Source organism: Megascapheus bottae, chromosome 10, assembly GCF_031878675.1.
Source record: "Megascapheus bottae isolate mThoBot1 chromosome 10, mThoBot2.hap1, whole genome shotgun sequence".
Taxonomy (NCBI): Eukaryota; Metazoa; Chordata; class Mammalia; order Rodentia; family Geomyidae; genus Megascapheus; species Megascapheus bottae.
In genome coordinates this window covers 33724801-33743409 of record NC_143518.1, presented here as the reverse complement: position 1 = coordinate 33743409, position 18609 = coordinate 33724801, and the positions used below count along the sequence as shown (strand labels likewise).

The 18609-nt window shown below is 43.8% G+C and overlaps 2 protein-coding genes across 5 annotated transcripts in view; one reads left to right on the top strand and one right to left on the bottom strand.

Moving 5' to 3' along the window:
* Window positions 1-7011, top strand: part of LOC150057882 (carboxyl-terminal PDZ ligand of neuronal nitric oxide synthase protein) — a 268284-nt gene extending 261273 nt beyond the window's left edge. For 2 of the 3 annotated variants that reach the window (XM_090340598.1, XM_090340597.1), the window contains exons 11-12: window positions 2519-2846; window positions 3560-7011. In XM_090340598.1, the coding sequence (XP_090196724.1) occupies window positions 2519-2846; window positions 3560-4058 (827 nt within the window). In that variant the 3' untranslated portion in view covers window positions 4059-7011. The remainder of the gene's footprint in view (window positions 1-2518; window positions 2847-3559) is intronic. The other variant, XM_090340599.1, reaches the window with a different exon arrangement.
* Window positions 7012-15990: 8979 nt separating this feature from the next.
* Window positions 15991-18609, bottom strand: part of Sh2d1b (SH2 domain containing 1B) — a 35065-nt gene continuing 32446 nt past the window's right edge. For both annotated transcript variants that reach the window (XM_090339797.1, XM_090339798.1), the window contains one exon: window positions 15991-17212. In XM_090339797.1, the coding sequence (XP_090195923.1) occupies window positions 17181-17212 (32 nt within the window). In that variant the 3' untranslated portion in view covers window positions 15991-17180. The remainder of the gene's footprint in view (window positions 17213-18609) is intronic.

Here is an 18609-nt window from a genome sequence, read left to right as displayed (position 1 = left end):
ATTTGGGAACAGTTTCCCTATATCTTAGCTTATAGTGGAAACTAAGAATTCATATAAAAGTCAAACTCAATTAAACTAACCCATTAAGTACCTGCTATTTTGCAAGATCCCTAAGCCAGGCATCATAGAAGATAAAAAGCACTCTGGATTCTGTGGCCCGTTGAGAAGCTTACTGTTTTCTTATAAAGACAAGATATATTTGCAGGAAGATTTAAACAGTTGTAGCTAAAGAGCATGAGAGGTTACCTTTACATTATTTAAGAACTCAGTGCATTTTGTGGACTACATTATGAAGAGTAGAAAGCAATGAATAAATGTCACATAATCCAAAAGTTATTTGTTATAAAGAGCATATTTTGACAATAATAATAATAGAGGCTCATAATTTACAAATTTCTTTGGAGGCTCATGCCTGTAATCCTACCTACTCAGGAGGCTGAGATCTGAGGATCAAGGTTCAAAGCCAGCTTGGGCATAAAGGACCTGAGACTCTTATCTCCAGTTAACCTCTAGAAAATTTGAAGTGGGGATTGGCTCAAGGGTAGGGCAGTATCCTTGAGCCGAAGAGCTCAGGGACAGTGCTCATGCTGAGTTCAATCCCCGTGACCCACACAAAAAAAAAAAAGTATGTGCTCTGAAAACACAAGGAAACCTCCACAGAAATGTCAAATCTAAGACTTACTTTTCCCTAGTGATCCAGAAACTTTCTAGAATTGGAGATAATAATGCAATTGTTTTATGTCTGAGTAATATTTACCCTTTTTTTGCGAAGAATACATGAGTGAGGAAAATGAGAAATATATGAGATGCAATAGACAGATTGTGCCAGAGTGTATGGCAGGGCAAGAGATACTCGTAAAAGAATAATCAGAAGTTGGCAGTCCTGCTTGCTGTGGAGTGGACTGGAAACTCCTATTAGTGTGGTGGGTATACATCACAGCCCAGCCAGCTTAGGCCCTCTGCCTCAGGGATGCTGTTGTCTGAGTTTCCTGACTCAATCTCCACCCTATAGGGCCATCTCCTACATGTAGATATGGAGCAGTTACAGAGGGAAAGATCTTGGGGCTAAGCCACAGTGAATGTTCTACTCTTCCTATGGCTTTCACTCTGCCACCTGGAACTGGCTTATCTTGGTGGTGGGCCCAGAGAGGAGATCTCTGCCAAAACTACAAGGAGGGAATTGCTGTTTCCTAGGACCCAGAATGCAGAGCAGAGACAACTGTTTTATGCCGAGAACCAACAAAAGCAGGAGAATACTCAACCTTAGGTATTCTTAGGAGAGGTTTTGACAAAGAGAAGGAACCAAAATGTAACATGTTCTTTTCCCAGACTGAAAGAAAAAAATGAGGCAATTGATATGGATTTTCTAGGCCCAGTGTCAAGGTCCAAAGTAGATACGACTGCCTTAATGACTAAATTGAGTTTTTAGACAGGAAGAAGGTATCCGATGTGTGGACATGGCAAAGAGCTTAGAGCTCTATTCCTTTCTACAGCAAACCTTGGGGTTACCATCTTGTCCTCCACAATTGTCTATCTGCAAAGTGAATTTGGGCAGTAAACTCAAGATACTGAGTACCTGCTATACACCAGAGCCAGGCTAGATGCCAAAGATAGGCCAGGTGTAGCCTTTTCCTTACAAATGCTTGCAGCCTAGCAGTTCTAACCACCACCACCACCCCCTGCCTTTAGGTTAACTAATCAAGCCAAATAAATATCTCAAGAAAGAAAGACCATGTTCTAGGCATATTTACATAGTTTCCCTGTGTTCTAAACAAGCCCTGGCATCAGGTTAGATGACCTGAGTTCTAGTTCCAGCCCACCAGTCATTAGTGTGACCTTAGGAATCATAACATATTACTCTGAGTCCCTTCCTCATCCAAAAGTAGCTACCTTCCATCCTTCCATGCTCTCCCTACCCCATTAAGGATTAAGTGAGGTGGTGTTTGTCAGGATCCTCCTGTTTCACTGGCAATAAACACCTGTCTGTAGTACCATCTGGTTATGATCTAGCACCTGGCCTCTCTGCATGTGAGCTCTCCCAAGGAACTGTTGGCTCACTTTCCATGGGGAAAACATGCTATTCTTGTGGCTGGCTATCTCTTCATGGACTCCTGCTCCAGGACTTCAGTCAGGGGGCTTAGCATGTGCACACAGTAGTGGAAAACATATCTTTTCATTGTTTCATGCTCATTTTCTCCCTGCTTCCATGATCCTGCTGATCCTGTGGTAAAGGGAGTCTGAGTCATGGAAGCTGACTTAAAAAAGGAATAAGCTTACCTTTTTATGATTTGAGTGTGTCACTGATTAACTTGGGTAGGGCAACACTGGAGTTTCTAGTAACGGACTAGAAACCATCATGAACACTTCCCTGGAAAGTTCAAGGGCACCCTTGCTGGCAGTCTCTTGAATGTTTCCAAACTTGAGATGAAGTGTGAAGAAAAAAAAATGGAAGTGATGTGGCGCAAGGGCCTAGTTCCTTCTCCTGAAATGCCTTTCTCTTTTTCCTTTTGTTGCTTAGTGGACCACAGCATGTTTGAGAATTTGAACACAGCTCTCACTCCAAAGCTGCAGTCCAGCCGCTCCTACCCCCACTTGTCTAGGCCTCTGGCCAGCAACTCTGCCACCTTGGGTTCTGCAGAGCCTGGAGGGCCAGGACTGAGGGTTGGCAGCAGCCAGCACCTCAAGAACCTGGGCAAAGCTATGGGAGCCAAAGTCAATGACCTCTTGCGAAGAAAAGAGCCTTCGAGCCTTGGCAGCGTGGGTGTAATGGAGATCAACAAGACAGCTGAAGCCCAGCTGGCTGGCTTGGCTGATGTGGCATCAGGGACCTGGTTGGAGGATGAAAAGTGAGTTTCATACCCACCTAATATCCTACTTAAAAAGGTAGGTACGTGCACAAAGGCCTGTGTGTCCAAGGAAGAACATCCCTGAGGAATCGTTATGGAATTGTCAAGCGAAGAAAAATGAAAGGATGGTGGGTGCCGTGGATGGAATTGTCAAGGGAAGAAAAATGAAAGGATGGTGGGTGCTCATGGAAATCAGCATCAACTCTCAGAACAACACACAACCAGTCGAGCACCTCCTTAACCGCTGTTACATCCTTAGCTCTGAGCCATGTAATCAGTGTATCCTTTGATCTCAGACTCACACAGCCCAGATGACTCAAGTTCAGAGAGGTAAAATAAGCAGCTTGAGGCCACACATTTAGTCATTAGCAGAGCTGGCTTTGAATCCAAGTGTTGCCCGAAAGCTCCTCAGATGGATTTTCCTGAGTACCACACAATGCTCACTAGAAGGGGAGGAAGAAGGTTATAATTCTTTTACCTCCTTGCAGCATATCCTTTCTAGGCCTAGTTCTGAGCTGACACAGTTTCCTGGTGAGTCTAAGGAGCCACTGCTAAAATGGACCCCCTAAATGTAGAACCAGAGTCCAAGGACTGAAGTGCCCATTAAGTGGAGGGGTCAAAGGTCTGGGTGGAATAAGAGAAGAAAGAATGTGGTGTGGACTCATGTCTTACCATCTGTAAAACATGTATGTTTATTTCCATCGACCTCACAGGTCAGCCCAAGAAACATTCCCTCGGCTGGATCCACCACCTCCCATAACCAGGAAGCGGACCCCGCGTGCCCTCAAGACCACCCAGGACATGCTGATTTCATCACAGCCTGTCCTGAGCAGTCTAGAATATGGGACAGAGCTGCCTTCTGAGCAGCTCCAGGACCCCCCTCCCACTGCCCAGCATGGCCCAGTGGAAGACATTTCCCAGCCAGAGACCACCATGGAACTGGGTGATGGGAGCAACGACGTGCCTAATGGTGAGGTGTCCAAGTCAGTCCCTGACCTGATAAACAAGGACAGCCAAGACGAATCCAAAACGAAGGCAACTGAGCACAGAAGAGCCTCCTCCCCTGGCCTCATTGAGAGGAATGGCCTCAAACTCAGCTTGAGCCCCCTGAGCCTGGCTGAGTCCTGGGAAGACTACAGTCCCCCTCGCGGGTCACGAACATCCAGCCTTGACAACGAAGGCCCTCACCCAGACCTTCTGTCCTTCGAGTAGAGCCTCTTCCCTGCTGAACAATCTCTTCCCTTTACATGCCCCTCCACTGCACACAGGGGCCCTGACCCCAGCTCTGTGTGCCCTTTGTCTTCCTTGTACAAGATAGCAGCAGAGAGAACCACTTTCTGTTCAAGGTGTATCAGAGCCAGAAGTACCTGAATCGTCCTAGTTAAAAAGTCTGTCCAGAGAATGGCAAAAAAGGACAGGGATGCCATAGGTGGAAGCTTCGCAGTATTGACTGCAGCCTTTGGCTACTGGAGCTGTGCTGAAGGCCCATCAGCCTGGGATGAAGGGACTCTACCCATCTTCCCTGTGTTGCCTACTCTTCCCACACATGGCTGGGTTTCTTGTCTCTCCTCCATGTTGAGACAGGGGCCCTCTTCATCAGGGGGAGCAGCAGTCTGGGCAAGGAATGATGGGCTTGGCTTGATGATGGAGCCTGGCCTGGAAAGCCACATACCTTGACCACAGCCCAGCCATGTCCCTCCTGGTTCCAAGGGAGCACAGGGTCCTGGTTGCCATCTTTTCTCTATCATGGGGTAAGGCCAGAAAAGGATACTTCCCAAACCTGAGGCCTTATGGGCTTCACCAAGGTGTGAATCCTGTTACCCAGGATTCTCAAGATTTACCTCATCCAATGAGAAGTCCCCTGTCTGGAAGAGGTACTTGAGAAGATGATGTGACAAGTTATGCTGGAGTTTTAGCATAAAAGGAACCATCAGGGTATGTGTGTGTGTGTGTGTGTGTGTGTGTGTGTGTGTGTGTGAGAGAGAGAGAGAGAGAGAGAGAGAGAGAGAGAGAGAGAGAGAGAGAGCTCATGAGAACATAACTACACAGCCCCAGAAGCAGCAGCAGAGTATATTCTGATGTTGCTTTGATGGTGTTCTGAGAGAAGAGCCCGGGAAGGTTTGTGTGGTCCTACAAGAGTCAGGAGTGGAGGTCAGGGAAAAAGGAGTAGAATCAGGACAGCGCAGTATGCCATTTGGGATGATAAAAGCTCCTCGGGGCCATCCTGCAGCCAGGAAGGAAGCACTTGAGAGACCGGGATGAGAGGAGAATTGTGGAGGAAAAGCACTTTTCATTAAGGGGAATTTGCTTTGTGCTTGGGATAGAAGCTGCCTGAGTTTCCTGCGGTGCCAGGCCTCTCTGGAAGAGCTTCTCAACTGCCTCTCCCTTGTGGAGATACAAGTGCTACTCCTCTGCTTTCTGCTTTTGGGATCTGTGTAAGGGAATGACAAGTTTCACCCTCCCTTAACTGGTTCCAGCCCTGCTGAGTTAACCTGCTTTTGTATTGCTGACTGGAGGCCTATTGTCCTGTCTTCCTGTGGCCAGGAGACCTTGTGGTGGTCCTGACCAATGGGGACTTTCGCTGCAAGAAGACAATGTCCCTTTTCTTAAACAAAGGATCTGTAGCTACTGTCTGCTGTGATGCCTGCAGCTTTCCCTTTTCTGCTCATTACTTGGCTCTGGACTCACAGTTCAGCGTTACTGGGCCCTTGCTTCACTCCCCACCACCTCTGTGACATAAACCATCTATGCTAACTTCTCCAGAACTGAGGATTTCCTCCGGAGCAAGCGCCTTTTTTCATTCTTGCCTCAGTATTAGTTCAGCCTTGTCTCTACCCTCCCACCCCCTTCTCTGTTACCTGGTCTTCCATTGCCTGCAAAGCAAAGCTTGGCCAGGCACCTCAGACTAAGTCCTGTCTCTTTTCTTCATACAAGGGTTTGTACAGGCAGGCCTGGTGGAGCGAGCAGAGCTATAACCTCATGTGAAGGTCCTGCCTTCCTCCAGGAACATCCCAAGGATAATTGCTATCTGACCCTAAGTTTGGAGAAGAGGATTTGATGTCCTATGAATTCCCCCAGCAATGTGGACATTACACTAAACACACAGCCTGTAGAGAGACTCTAAGCATCATTAGAGAATAAGCCCAGCATCATTGAAGTTCTCCATACCACAAGGTCCATTTACTTCTTTGACAGGATCAGAAACTCAGCAGGTGCCTGCAGTCTGGGGCTACTGGTCCCCAAAGAACAGATGATACAATAGCCACAGCACAGATGGTGTCAGGCTTGCTTTAAGCACCTAGGCTGCTGTTGGAGTTCTGACCTTCAGATGCAAGATTAGCCAAGGGATTTCACCTGGTTGGCACCAGGACTCCTGCTAGGTGGAGTAGCGTTCTTCAGACTCTTGTCTGCTACTAAATAAGGTACCATAGAATCCTGTCTCAACCTCTAGCTGCCTGTGTCTCAGTCATTCCTCTGCTGCTGGTATAATACTGCCATCATAGGAGACCAGCCAGCACTGAATCCTGTCTTAAATGCTGTAGATACTGCCTGGTGCCAGGGACTCAGTATTGCCCAGGGCCCATCAGGAATGGTTACTAATCCTGCTGATGACCTCCACTCAGACCTCACCCTTTTGTTGGAAACCCCACTTGCTTTCCTGTGCACCTCCATACTCTGTTTGCAGCATATCAGCCAGGACTTACAAATCCATCCTGCTGAGTCTAGCTTCTCTGACAGCCTTCAAGTATCCCAGTCCTTGTAAGGATAGATAAATAAAAAATGAAGGCCCTTCATTTCTCTTCTTCTTTGTCTTCAGACAGAGCCAACTTAAGGAAGTTAAGCCTATGGAGTCCTAAATCTATGTTTCTCCTCAACCCTACTCTAGGGATTTAGCCTATAGATTTATTCTGATAGGTTACAAGGTGAGCTTCCAGAATCTGACAGGAAGATGATGGCCTCCTGTGCAGAAAGAAACAAATCTGTGAATGCCATGCTTGGGTGACAGGAAGTCACGCATATGTAATTCATCAACTTTTAAGGAACACGTTTGGCCCGAGTTTGGAAGAGGAAGAAGATTGCAGATCTATTCTGAGTATTTTTTAGAGAGTTCATATTTATATTTTTAGAGATGTGCTGGTAGAAGGAAATTGCATAATAAAATGATTTGGTTACAGTTGCTGGCCGTGTGGTTTTTTTTTCCTGACTTGATCGGCAGTAGGGGCTCCTGTAGGCTGGCTGATTGGGTGAGGAGCATTGGCATTTTGCTTTGTAAGTCTGGATGGGTGAGAAACTGAGGGAGGTGGAAATATAAGGAAGATGGTTGCTGCTGGCAGATGTCTAGCTTGAGACCCATGGGCGGCAAATGACTTAGAATATGCCATCATTTGTGGCCCAGACTGGCAGACCCACGTGAGAGAGTGTCCTGAAGTATGGCTGCTTCAGGGACATCAACATGATGTGCACAGGAAACATCCTCCTTGGGAAGGAGCCACAGGAAATGCAAACACCCAATGGATCATCCTCTAGAACACAACCCCTTCTACCCAGAAAGAGTTAGCACGTGTGTTCCTGTTACGATCCTTCCTCCCGAGGGAGTGGCTATTAGAACTCAAAGAATCCTCATCACTAAGTGCCTGCCACGGACCTCTGGGAAATTGCTCCTATGATTCCCTCGCACTGGGATAGCTTTGCTGTTCATCTACTAAGAAAATGTGGCTTGGATAAGACTGGCTGGTGTTCCTTCTCCCCACCACTGTCTCAACCATGTGTCAGAAGAAAATTGGCTAGACCTTTAATGTCCTTACAAGGGAAAAGATGGAGCCTAGCCCTCACCTTTGCCATCATGACTGCCAGGGCATGTACCCATCTGTCCATGCAGGATACAGGGGCTCCTTGCTCTGTGTCCAGAGTGTCCTTGGCACCCAAGTTCTTAGCCCATTCTGTCTAATTCCATTTCCCACCCAGGATTCTTCAGAGGTGATGTGAAAAGAAGCTCTCTAAGTCAGCTTGCTCCACAGTGGGTGCAGCATAGTATTCTGGGAAAGCAGGAATCACACAAAAAAAACTCATCTGGTATATTCTATGCATTGGAACAGGCATTGAAAATACTTACAATAGCAACCTTTTTCTTGGAGCATGTGTTCCAGTGGCCATTCTCCAAGTTTCCTTGCCCATTGGATGGCTTTGGGATCAGCTTCTATAGTCAATTCAGGTGTGACTATAACATGACTTCCTTTCCCATCATTATCACAGTGCTATTGCTTTTACCTAAAATTATGCGGAACTGTGAAACAAAATTTTGAGGCAACTCTGAATTATAGAATATGTGTGTGTGGGGGGAGGGTATGTGTAATGCTGTGCCCTAAGTTGATCTAGAAACTGAAGACAAAGGTGCATTTATTCAGATGCCATGCCCCAGCTTCTTCCTGCCACGAGCTAAGTTATGTATTTCCCAGGGCATTGTGGTGACATGACATTGGTGAGAAGTGAGACATGCATTTGTCTCACTGCTGACAGTGGATGAGGATGCCATGGAACCTGCCCTCCAGGTGTTATGCTAAGCAGGATATGTTGGAGTGCAGCAGAAATGCCAGAAGACTAGGACAGTGGTCATTTCCTTTGGGCTTACAGCCGTTGTTAGAGAAAATTGACAACCAGAGGCAGCTCAGAAAATCACTTCATTCCCAATGTCTGTGCATTATGGCTAGGGAACTCCCATTAATACTCATTCTGTGAAATTAACTAAGATGGCAAACCCACAGAGATTCCTCTTGACCAGTTTGCTCTCTGGTTTTGGAATCACTTTGAGGTGAGGGAATCCTGGGAATCTTAGAACTCTCTGTGCCTATACTGTTTCTCCTCTGTCCACCCCCGTGACAACGAGCATCCCAGCATAGTCTGGCCAAGGTAATAACACAGCAGTCACTTCCAGACATTGGCCCTAAGGATCCTCTGCAATTCATTCACCCAACAGTTCTCTCTCCTGGGCCCATTCTCCAAAGTCCCTCCCTATGGCTCTCCTATGGCAGTGGGATAGTTCTTTAGGTGGACCCCTCCTACCATAGCCTAGAAAACTTTGCAAGGGCTGATGCCATTTTGTCTTTCATCTCTCAAAGTTTAAGCCATCCAGTGGAAGCACCGTGGAGCTCTTCATCCCTCCAGAACCCCCCTCCCTCCCTGCTGCCATTTGCACTGGGGGTATGCAATAAAAACCCAGATTCCACTACTGATTTCCTACTAATGAGAAAATTCCTCCACTTTCTGTATCTAGGGACTGACCCTCTTGAGACACAAATCCTCTTTGTGTCCAGCTTATCTCCAGCTGCTGCCATGATAAATAGTCTAGCCCAAGGGAATTTGGGGAAGCTCTACCTCCAGACACTTGGTTATTAACCCAGACGGAGAAGCAAGCTTGAAGAAATATTTAAGGACCAATTCATACACACCAGGCTACATCATTCTCTCATGGGAGTTGCCTATGGAAGGAATCTGTCAGTTATATAAAGCCGGAAATGTTGCCAATGGTTTTTCCTTTGTATTAGATTAAAGAAATAATAAAAAAGCAACCTTCTAACAAATAGCAGTTGTGTGTGTGTGTGTGTGTGTGTGTGTGTGTTTAAACAGCTGTTTCTTGTGCCATCTGCTTAGCTACCTTCTTCCCGAAAGCATCCTCTCTGCTTGTTACCTCTTTTCTAAATTTGGGTTTCTTCTGTAACTCTGGTTGACTTAGTCTGATGATTAAAAACATCTGAGTATTCATCCTGGGCTGTAGCCAACAGCACCTCTCTTTGGCTTGGGGGAAGGTTTGGGACAGTTTAGGCCCAGCAAGGAAGTGAAGGGAGCAGCCTTGCCTTTTGAGATGGAGGAGAATGAACTCCCACAGCTCTATGAAAGGCTTTGGGCTTCAGGACAGTGGTCAAGCTCCCTCTGTGTCCTGAGCCTGCAATGGATAGACTCACTTGCTGAACAGTGGGGTCCAAGACAAGTCTCTACTACCCATCTTGTATTTGTAGCCATCCCCAGATATCAGGCAAACTGTGCTATTGTGTTACTGCTCAGTTTCCTGAGTCCTTTTCATCCAGGTCCATTAGCAGACATTAGTCAAGGTATGACATGTCTAGGCGTTTGTCTCCTGTAGAGGCTGTTTCGGCCATCTGAGGAGTGCCTTCATATTTAATACAACTTGAAGGTGGCGCTGGGATCAGTGGCCCTCCTGGGCCTCTCTGTCATCAATCAATGGCCCCGTAGCTGGAACATGCCATCAGCCCGAGCGTCTTCCTGGAAAGCTCTGGTGAGGCATTGGATAAGAGGGGGTTTTCTGCTCTCCAGATCACCCTCAGCCATCCCAGCCTGCCTCACCAGCTCCATTGGCCACTACTGCCTGTCTGCTCCAGAGCCTCAGGACCCCCAAACTGCTCAGACTTGTTTCCATACCATAGAATTCAAAGCGGTGCATTTGCCTGAGCCCACCCTTCCCTTCCTTCTTCTGACTTTGATGTTAATTCATCCTTCAAAGGTTAGCTCAGGATTCTCTTCTTCTCTGATCCCACCTCACCCTTATTCTGCTTTCCCAAATCATCCTGTGTTCAATCGTGGCACCTGTTCCCTAGGTGATGTTGTAGTAGCATCCTCCTGTGTCTCTGCCCCAAATGCTGAGCCACTCTAGGCAGAGACCATGCATGCCATCTTCTCCAGCTCTTCAATGTCTAGCCCAGAGCTTGGAATGTTACAGGGCCTTGATCTGAACTAAGCTAGCTGTTCAGTGTATAATGTGTGGAACTCGGGTAGACCAGCATTAACTCAGCCTTAGGGTCTCTATCCACAGCAACCTTTTTGTACCTTCTCACAATATAAAACAACTAAGGTAGCTTGCCTTTGGTAGCTGCCTTACAATGCTCAAAATCCAAAATTGTATTGGAATGGGGCTTGAACTCAGGGACTAGGCACTGTCCCTGAGCTCCTTTTTGCATAAAGTTAGCACTCTACTACTTGAGCCACTTCTGGCTGCTTCTGTGAGTCATTGGAGATAAGAGTCCCTCAGACTTTCCTACCCAGGCTGGCATCAAAAGTCTATCCTCAGATCTCAGCACACCAGCACCTGGAAAGATTTTTTTTTTTTTAATAGCATTGAGTTTGAAGCCGGGCACGGTGTCTCACGCCTGTAATCCTAGCTACTCAGGAGGCTGAGATCTGAGGATCAAGGCTCAAAGCCAGCCTGGGCACTAAAGGATCTGAGACTCTTATCTCCAATTAACTACTAGAAAATGGGAAATGGGGCTTGGCTCAAGGATAGGATGGCAGCCTTGAGCTGAAGAGCTCAGGGACAGTGCCCAGGCCGAGTTCAAGGTCCATGACCCACAAAAAAAAAAAATAGTACTGGGTTTGAGCCCAAGACTTCATAATTGCTAGTCAGATATCCTATCCTGGGAGCCATGCTCCATCTTTTATTTTCCTTTATTTCTTTTCTTTTTTATGTATTTTATGTATTTTCAGGTATGGCATTGTTTCTTGCTCAGGCCTTGGACTACAATAATCCTTCCTCTGCCTCCTTGCATAGCTGAAATGCCTAAGGAAGCCTAGCCCTGAGCCCCACTTCTTAATATCATACTATACCATCCTGGGCATTGCTATTATTTGATGTGTTATTCTAACTTCAAGGCTTTTATACACACCAAAGTTGTCCTAATCAACTTACATACATTATCCCTTTTGCTTTTCTCAATAACTTTGCATGGAGGTGGGGGAAGGAATCTTTTGGGGCCCATTTTCCACATGCAAATAAAATGTTACTCTAGTCAAAGAGATCCTCATATATTTCATTAATCCTCATACATTTTGTGGAGGTATTTTAGCTCCAATTTATAAACCATATAACTTACTTGAAAAAGAAAAGGAGAACTAAGCTGGGCACTGGTGGATCACACCTATAATCCTAGCTACTCTGGAAGGTAGGATCTGAGGATCACAGTTTGAAGCCAGCCCAGGCAGCAAAGTTCATAAGACTTTCATCTCTAATTAAACAGCAAAAGCAAAAACAAATCTGGAAGTGAAGCTGTGCCTCAAATGGTAGAGTGCTAACCTTAAGGGAAAAAAATTTCAGGGACAGTATCCAAGCCTTGAGTTCAAGCCCCAAAACAGAACTACCCTGGAAGTCTGCTCTGCCACCCATAAATCTCTTTTATTTTCATTTCATATCCCAGCCTTGCAGATAAATGCAGGAACTGTTCATGGCCTGGAAAAGTTTTGCAGAGTTTGACCTTCTCCAAGGATAAATGAAAGTTCATTGACCAATGAATATTCATACAGAATGAGAATTTAGATACCCATTCCCTAGCCTGAACATTTTACAGAAGAAACAAGGACACACACACACACACACACACACACACACACACACACACACACACACGCTGTGCCAACATCATCTCTCTGGATCCCTCAATGCTCAATGACTTTATGGAGTTAGACACTGTTCCCATTTGTCTAGATGGGCCTGATTGGAGAACTTTAGGGATTTTAAGTCATCTATCTTTAGTCACTACCCCAGGTAATAATGCTGACAGTGCCTCCTGAAATTACTCATTTTGAATGGCTTTGGTAAGAATCTACTCTGATTTGCAAGGATTTTAGTTCGAAGAATTAGAAGTACTTCTGCAAACTTAGGGAAGCTGGCTATACACTAATCCTGATATTGACACTGGAGATTAAACCTTCAGTTGGAAGGTGAGTAGTTTGGAGCATACCTGTCAATGGACTTTTTCAGCTTTTATAGCAACCAGTTACTACTGTTCAATAGTGCCTGAAAAAAATAGAGGCTTCGGCTTTCTCAATGACTTTCTGACATCTAGTGGGTAGAAGTGGCATTGCAGCTTTTGGTTGCTTCTGTAAAAAGAACATTTAAGAAAATGGAAGGATTCATTAATTTTTTTTTAAGAGACTTGTATTTGCCATAAGATCATTCAAAAACTAGTATGTGGAGGCAGGAATAGGAGAGATGGCATTTATTACCTAGAAATTCCAAATGGAGAGAGAAAATAAAAAGGAAGAAAGTCTTTGTAAAAAGAATGACAATTCTCCAAAAGTAAAGATTGAAATTTTGAGGATGAAATGACATTTAGAATTTCAAACAGAATAGACAAAAATCACAATTAGATACATTACAATAAAAATTAAGAGCAGGGCTGGGAGTTTGGCCTAGTGGTAGAGTGCTTGCCTAGCATGCACAAAGACCTGGGTTCGATTCCTCAGTACCACATACATAGAAAAAAGCCGGAAGTAGTACTGAGGCTCAAGTGGTAGAGCTCTAGCCTTGAGAAAGTCCAAGGACAGTGCTCAGGCCCTGAGCTCAAGCCCAAGACTGGCAAAAAAAAATTAAGATCATTTCTAAAATCTCCATGCAATTTGTGGGCAGGAATGGGAGGGGAAAACTGGGAGAAAGCGAAGGAAGGAATGGCTGTCCAAAGAGAAATGTATGCATTAACTGAATTGTTAAATGGTAACCCCTCTGTATAACAATAAAAATACATTAAAATGAAAAATGCAAAATATTTGCTACTCAGAAAAAGGGTTTCTACTCAGAGTAGCAAAAGAGTTCTTTTTAATGAGCATTCAAAAAGTTATAAGAATATAAAACTTTTTGCAGAAACTATTTTTGCATAAAGTCAGGAGAATGTAATATATATTTAAGTACAAAAGAAGGAAAGATGGGGAGTGTTAATTAAGTGATAAAGAATCAAAGAGGAATAGATAATCAGAATTTTAGATTATATGAAAATAGTTGGAATTGTTGGTCTCAATCAACAAAAGCTGGACATAGTGGTATACTCCTTTTATCCAAGCTACACAGGAACTATAAATAGGAGGATGAAAATCCAGGCAGACCCCTGAAGAAATCTGAGACTCTGTTTGAAAAATACCTAAAGCAGAAATGACTCAAGTGGTAGAATGCCTGCCTGGCAATCAGAGGTCCTAGATTTAAACCCCAATACCACCAAAATAATAATATTTGCTTAAAATATCACACTAGTTAAAATGGAAATGGCAAAGTGAGAAAGACAAATCAATATAACGATGTAATCAGTCACAAAGGAGACATGATTATAGTCGCAACTGGAGAAATAAAGGATATTAACTTCATGTCAGCAGTCTGATAGCAACAAAATAGGTTCATGAATAAATAAAGGAAGTCAACATTAGTAAAATATTGAATAAACCAATAAGTTTTAAAGATATTTAAATAGCAATGAAACACTCTTCTCTCCTCAAACCCAAATGCATAAGATCTTAAGTACCAAAGAATTTCAAGGAATAGATAATCTTCACTTTATAAAATTACAGCAGAAAAAAGAAAAACTTAATTTCACTAATACCAAAGTGAACTTACTCATAAAATAGATAATTTTATTCATTCATTTTATGTAACTTACCTCTACAGTGCAATGAAAATGAAAAGAAATAAAAAAAGGTTCACAATAAAATGTCAAAACATTTTGGATGGCAGTTCTAAAATAGATGGTTTGCTAAATCCTAACCATAAAGGATATGCTTAAATCCCTCTGACAGGTTGACCCCTGAAATACCAGGATGAATACAAGAGTACCAACTCCCATGACTACTGGAGGCCACTGGAATAAACGTGAAATATGAATAAAAAGCTTAAGTACTTAAAGAACTGCCTGGAGATGTTGCTCCATGGTTGCTACATCCACTCCAGTGGAGTCTGTGCAGCATGGAGCAGAAAGAGCTTGAATGGCTGCCAGTCCTGAGGTTCGCACCAATGGTGATCAGGCCTCCTGGAGGTCCCTGGCAGAGACCGGGGCATATGCGTGGAATGCTCATAATGCTGGGTGCTGGGATTCTTTTATCACTCTTTTCATTTCTGATAGTTGATGGTATGGCAGCAATATTCTGTGCCAGCTACTGGCCTAAACAATTGATTGAGTGACTAGATGCTCCAGGAACTAAAAGTGCATGCCCGGCTACTCTGGCGCAAACACATCCACAGTAGCCTTGATGACCTCAATGCACTCTACTAATAATAAGACAGAATTAGAAACTAAAACGGAAAACATGATCTTTGAATTAGTAATAAATGTTAGTTTACCTTAATATGCCTTTAATGCGTCTGCATTACCTGTGTAAATGTTGCAAGTACATAATGAATCACATGGGATAGGATTAGAAGGGCTAGAGCACCATGGTGTGCTCTAACTGAACAGCAACAATGGACTCTTAGGTTTAAGGTTTTACAATTCCTGGCAGAGGGCAATAATTACTAACTTAGAAACAGAATCATAGGAAGAACTAGAAAACAGATGGTAAACAAAGCTAATAGTGATTAATGCCAAGGCGAATGACGCCTAACCATAATGTCTGACTTATTAACCATGACTTCTTAGAATAAAGGGAGAAGTTTCTTTTCTACTCAGAAAAATGTACCCTGTAACCATTCTTAAACGTGATTGTAATCTTTTGACCTTATGCCAACTGAAAGAAACTGCTCCTACTCTGACTGTATATAATCTCACACTCAACAAGTAAAACTTTGCAGCAGATTCCAAACCTCCCTTGCGTTTGTGTCTGTCTGTCATCGCCGAATCCATTCCTGACCTGTGAATCCAGACTTGGTCTCCCCGCACTCCCGCTGAGTCGGTCTGCGGCACATGGTAGAGTGCTTATCTAACAAGTGTGAGGGCCTGAATTCAAAGCCCAGCATTGCCCCAAACAACAATTTTCATAAATGTAATAAAAATAGAAAACAAATTTTAGTATTTACAACTGACAACATAATCTACATAGAAAACACACTAGAATCAATATGAGAGGGATGAAATAAACCATTGAAGTGTGGGGATGAAGAACATAGAACCTGTTTCAAATGAAACAGTTCTTCTCTTCTTTCTTTATTTTTCTCTCTCTTTTTTTGAGATAAGTTCTTACAATATATCTGAGTTAGAGTTCAAATCTTTTTTTATTTATTTAATTTTTATTGTAATGTTTAGAGGGGTTACAGTTATATTCACCAGATAGAAGATAGAAGGTGCATTACTTCTCACACACTGATACCCCTTCTCATGTTTTTGTCCCCATTTCTTTCCCCCGACCCCTTCCCAATCATCTTGTTTTCCCCCTCCCCTTTCCTATTTCAAATAAACAAATAAACATGTATATACAATATAGCAATATGAGATTAACCAAAGGGCAACAAAAGAGAAGAGAAATAACATAGTACATTAAGGACAACAATCACTCAAGATAAAACTCTTGTTTCCATATCCTGGAGATCCTTTTAGTTAGCCTCATCCAGTGTGACCTTATCTTGATCCATGTCAGATCCTAAGTATCTGGGTTTATAGAAGTGTAGCATCCTGCTTGATCCCATCAATGTTTTAATGAACAGTTGGAACTAAAGGAAAAACTTTAAGTTGTAGAAGTAAGCCAATCAGTTCTTTGGAAATGTATTTCCAACCACTAATTCCTATGAATGGGGTACTGCCCTACTGGAGTCTATAAAAGACTCAGCTATGCACATGGAACACAAGAGGGCACAGGAGTGCTCACAGGAGAGTATCTTTAAAAAAAATACTATACCCATAACTATACTCATTACAGAGCCACATCCCTGCTGCTGCAGTGATTGGTGCCTGAGAAGAATTGGCAAAATCAGAAAGAAAATGTGTCCAGGGCAATATTTGGCAGGAAGCTCAAAATTAGAAGATAGTGGAGAGAAATTAACCCAGGCAGATGGAAGAAGGGAACATGGGTGAGCCAAGATCCCTTACCAGGACCCAGACCCAGAACAGTGCAGAGAAGGTGTTGGCGGTGTAGGAGGCTGAGACCTTATCCATTACTGACTTGTGCGTATGTCTATCAGACCTGGATTCCCCAACATCAACAGACCCAAACAAACATCACACCAAGCTTGGACTAGCACATATCATGCTGCCATCCAGAGAACAAAACCGCAGGACTGGAACTCACAGCTCTGAACTTGTTCCTGAGTGCTCTTCTCTCTGTTTGAGTCTACCTGTTGAAAGGAGGCTGTCAACCATGATGTCTGTCCCTGACCTTCAGCAAGTCCTAGAGACTAAGCTCAGCTGTTCCATTCCAAGAGGGGCTTGGGGACGTCTTGTGGTGTCTGCCAGGGAGGCAACAATGATGTAGGAAATGACTTCTCTGAGGATGCCGAACAGAAGATTTCTCAGTTATTCAGATCAGAAGAGCCTCAACTGTCCAGCAGAATTTAGTGTTCCAGACCTATACTTGTAAGAGAAGTGATTGCCACTCAAGCTGTGCTTCATCTTGTCTAACTTGCTTTGTTTGGTCTTCTTATCTTCAAGGCAAGACAACCACATAATCATGGTTCTCTGGAGGGGGAGAAGCAAAGGACATCTATGAGACTGTCACCTACAAGTCACATCAGTCAAGGAAAAGGAAACAGGTACAGAGAAATCAAAGGGGCATTAAAGGGGCATTAAAGGGGCATCACTGAGAGCTTTTTCATGGCAAAATTGAGAGTTTGGGGCCCAGTGTTGGTGTCTCATGCTTATAATCCTAGCTATGCAGGGGGCTCATATCTGAGGATTGTGATTCAAAGCCAGCCTGGGGAAGAAAGGTTATCTCCAATTAACCACTGGAAAACCAGAAGTAGAGCTGTGGCTCCAAAGTAGTAGAGTACTAGCCTGAGTTAAAAAGCTCAGGGACATTGCCCAGGTCTTGAGCTCAAGCCCCATAACCAACAACAAAATAAAAATAAAAATGGAGTATTCTTGTAGAAGCTAAACCTTAGTTTCTAGGGCCAAATATCTGCATTTACCACTGGTAATTCTATGCCTTCCTCAGAATAATTATTTTGTGCAGCTTGTTCTAAACTCCAGATATAATTGCAGAACCAAAGAAAGTGGAGGTAAAGGATGAGATTGATGGGCAAATCTAGCCTTTGGGTGGCTGAATATTTAGAGTTCTTTCTGCCAGTGTTCAGTTCTTGGGAGAACATCCGAGGAGTTATTTTTCCTAGATTTGTAAGTGTTTTATCATTGTTTCGACAACTGTTTCCACCACCTCGCCACCTCCAGCAACACATCTGGATTTGCCCGAACGTTGCAGGACAGCTGCTTTGATGCCTCTTTCATGTGTCTGAATTCTATAAGTTGCAAGGTTGGAGGCGGGGCGGAGAGCTGTTAGATCCATGTCTGCATCTGATCTACAAAATGTGGTTGTGTTTATGTCAGGTATAAGCTCCCATGCAGGTAATGACAGAATAGACAAGACGGAGTGGGAGGGAGTTCATGCTTCTTTGTCTTGTTGCGGAGATATGAAGCTTACTGTGGCCGCCTATAAGGGTTCTTGCTCTAGACTGAACAAACTAGGTGTGGATTGGAGTTCCCTTTTCTCCCTTTCCAGAGTTAGAAATAGATTCTCGTCACCATCATCTCTCAATCAATGGAGGCTTTTTCAATGAGAATAGACCCGTATGTTTACACCGTGAGAAATCAAGATTAACCGGGAATATTGTCTCTAACCGTCCATTCAAAATACAAGGAATAGGGAATGGAAGATCGATGGCAGAGTGAAATTGAGCAAAGTGCCTTGTAAACTGCCATGTGGAATTGAAACCCCATGTACAGTGACGTAAAGATCATCTTAAAATGGTTTTCTTCTAAACATACAATGCAGTTTAGATACTAGACTCCTTTTAGAGGGTAAACTCATGACGGGATCTGAGAATTCTCAATACAGGTTGCCCTCAGATTTTCTAACCATC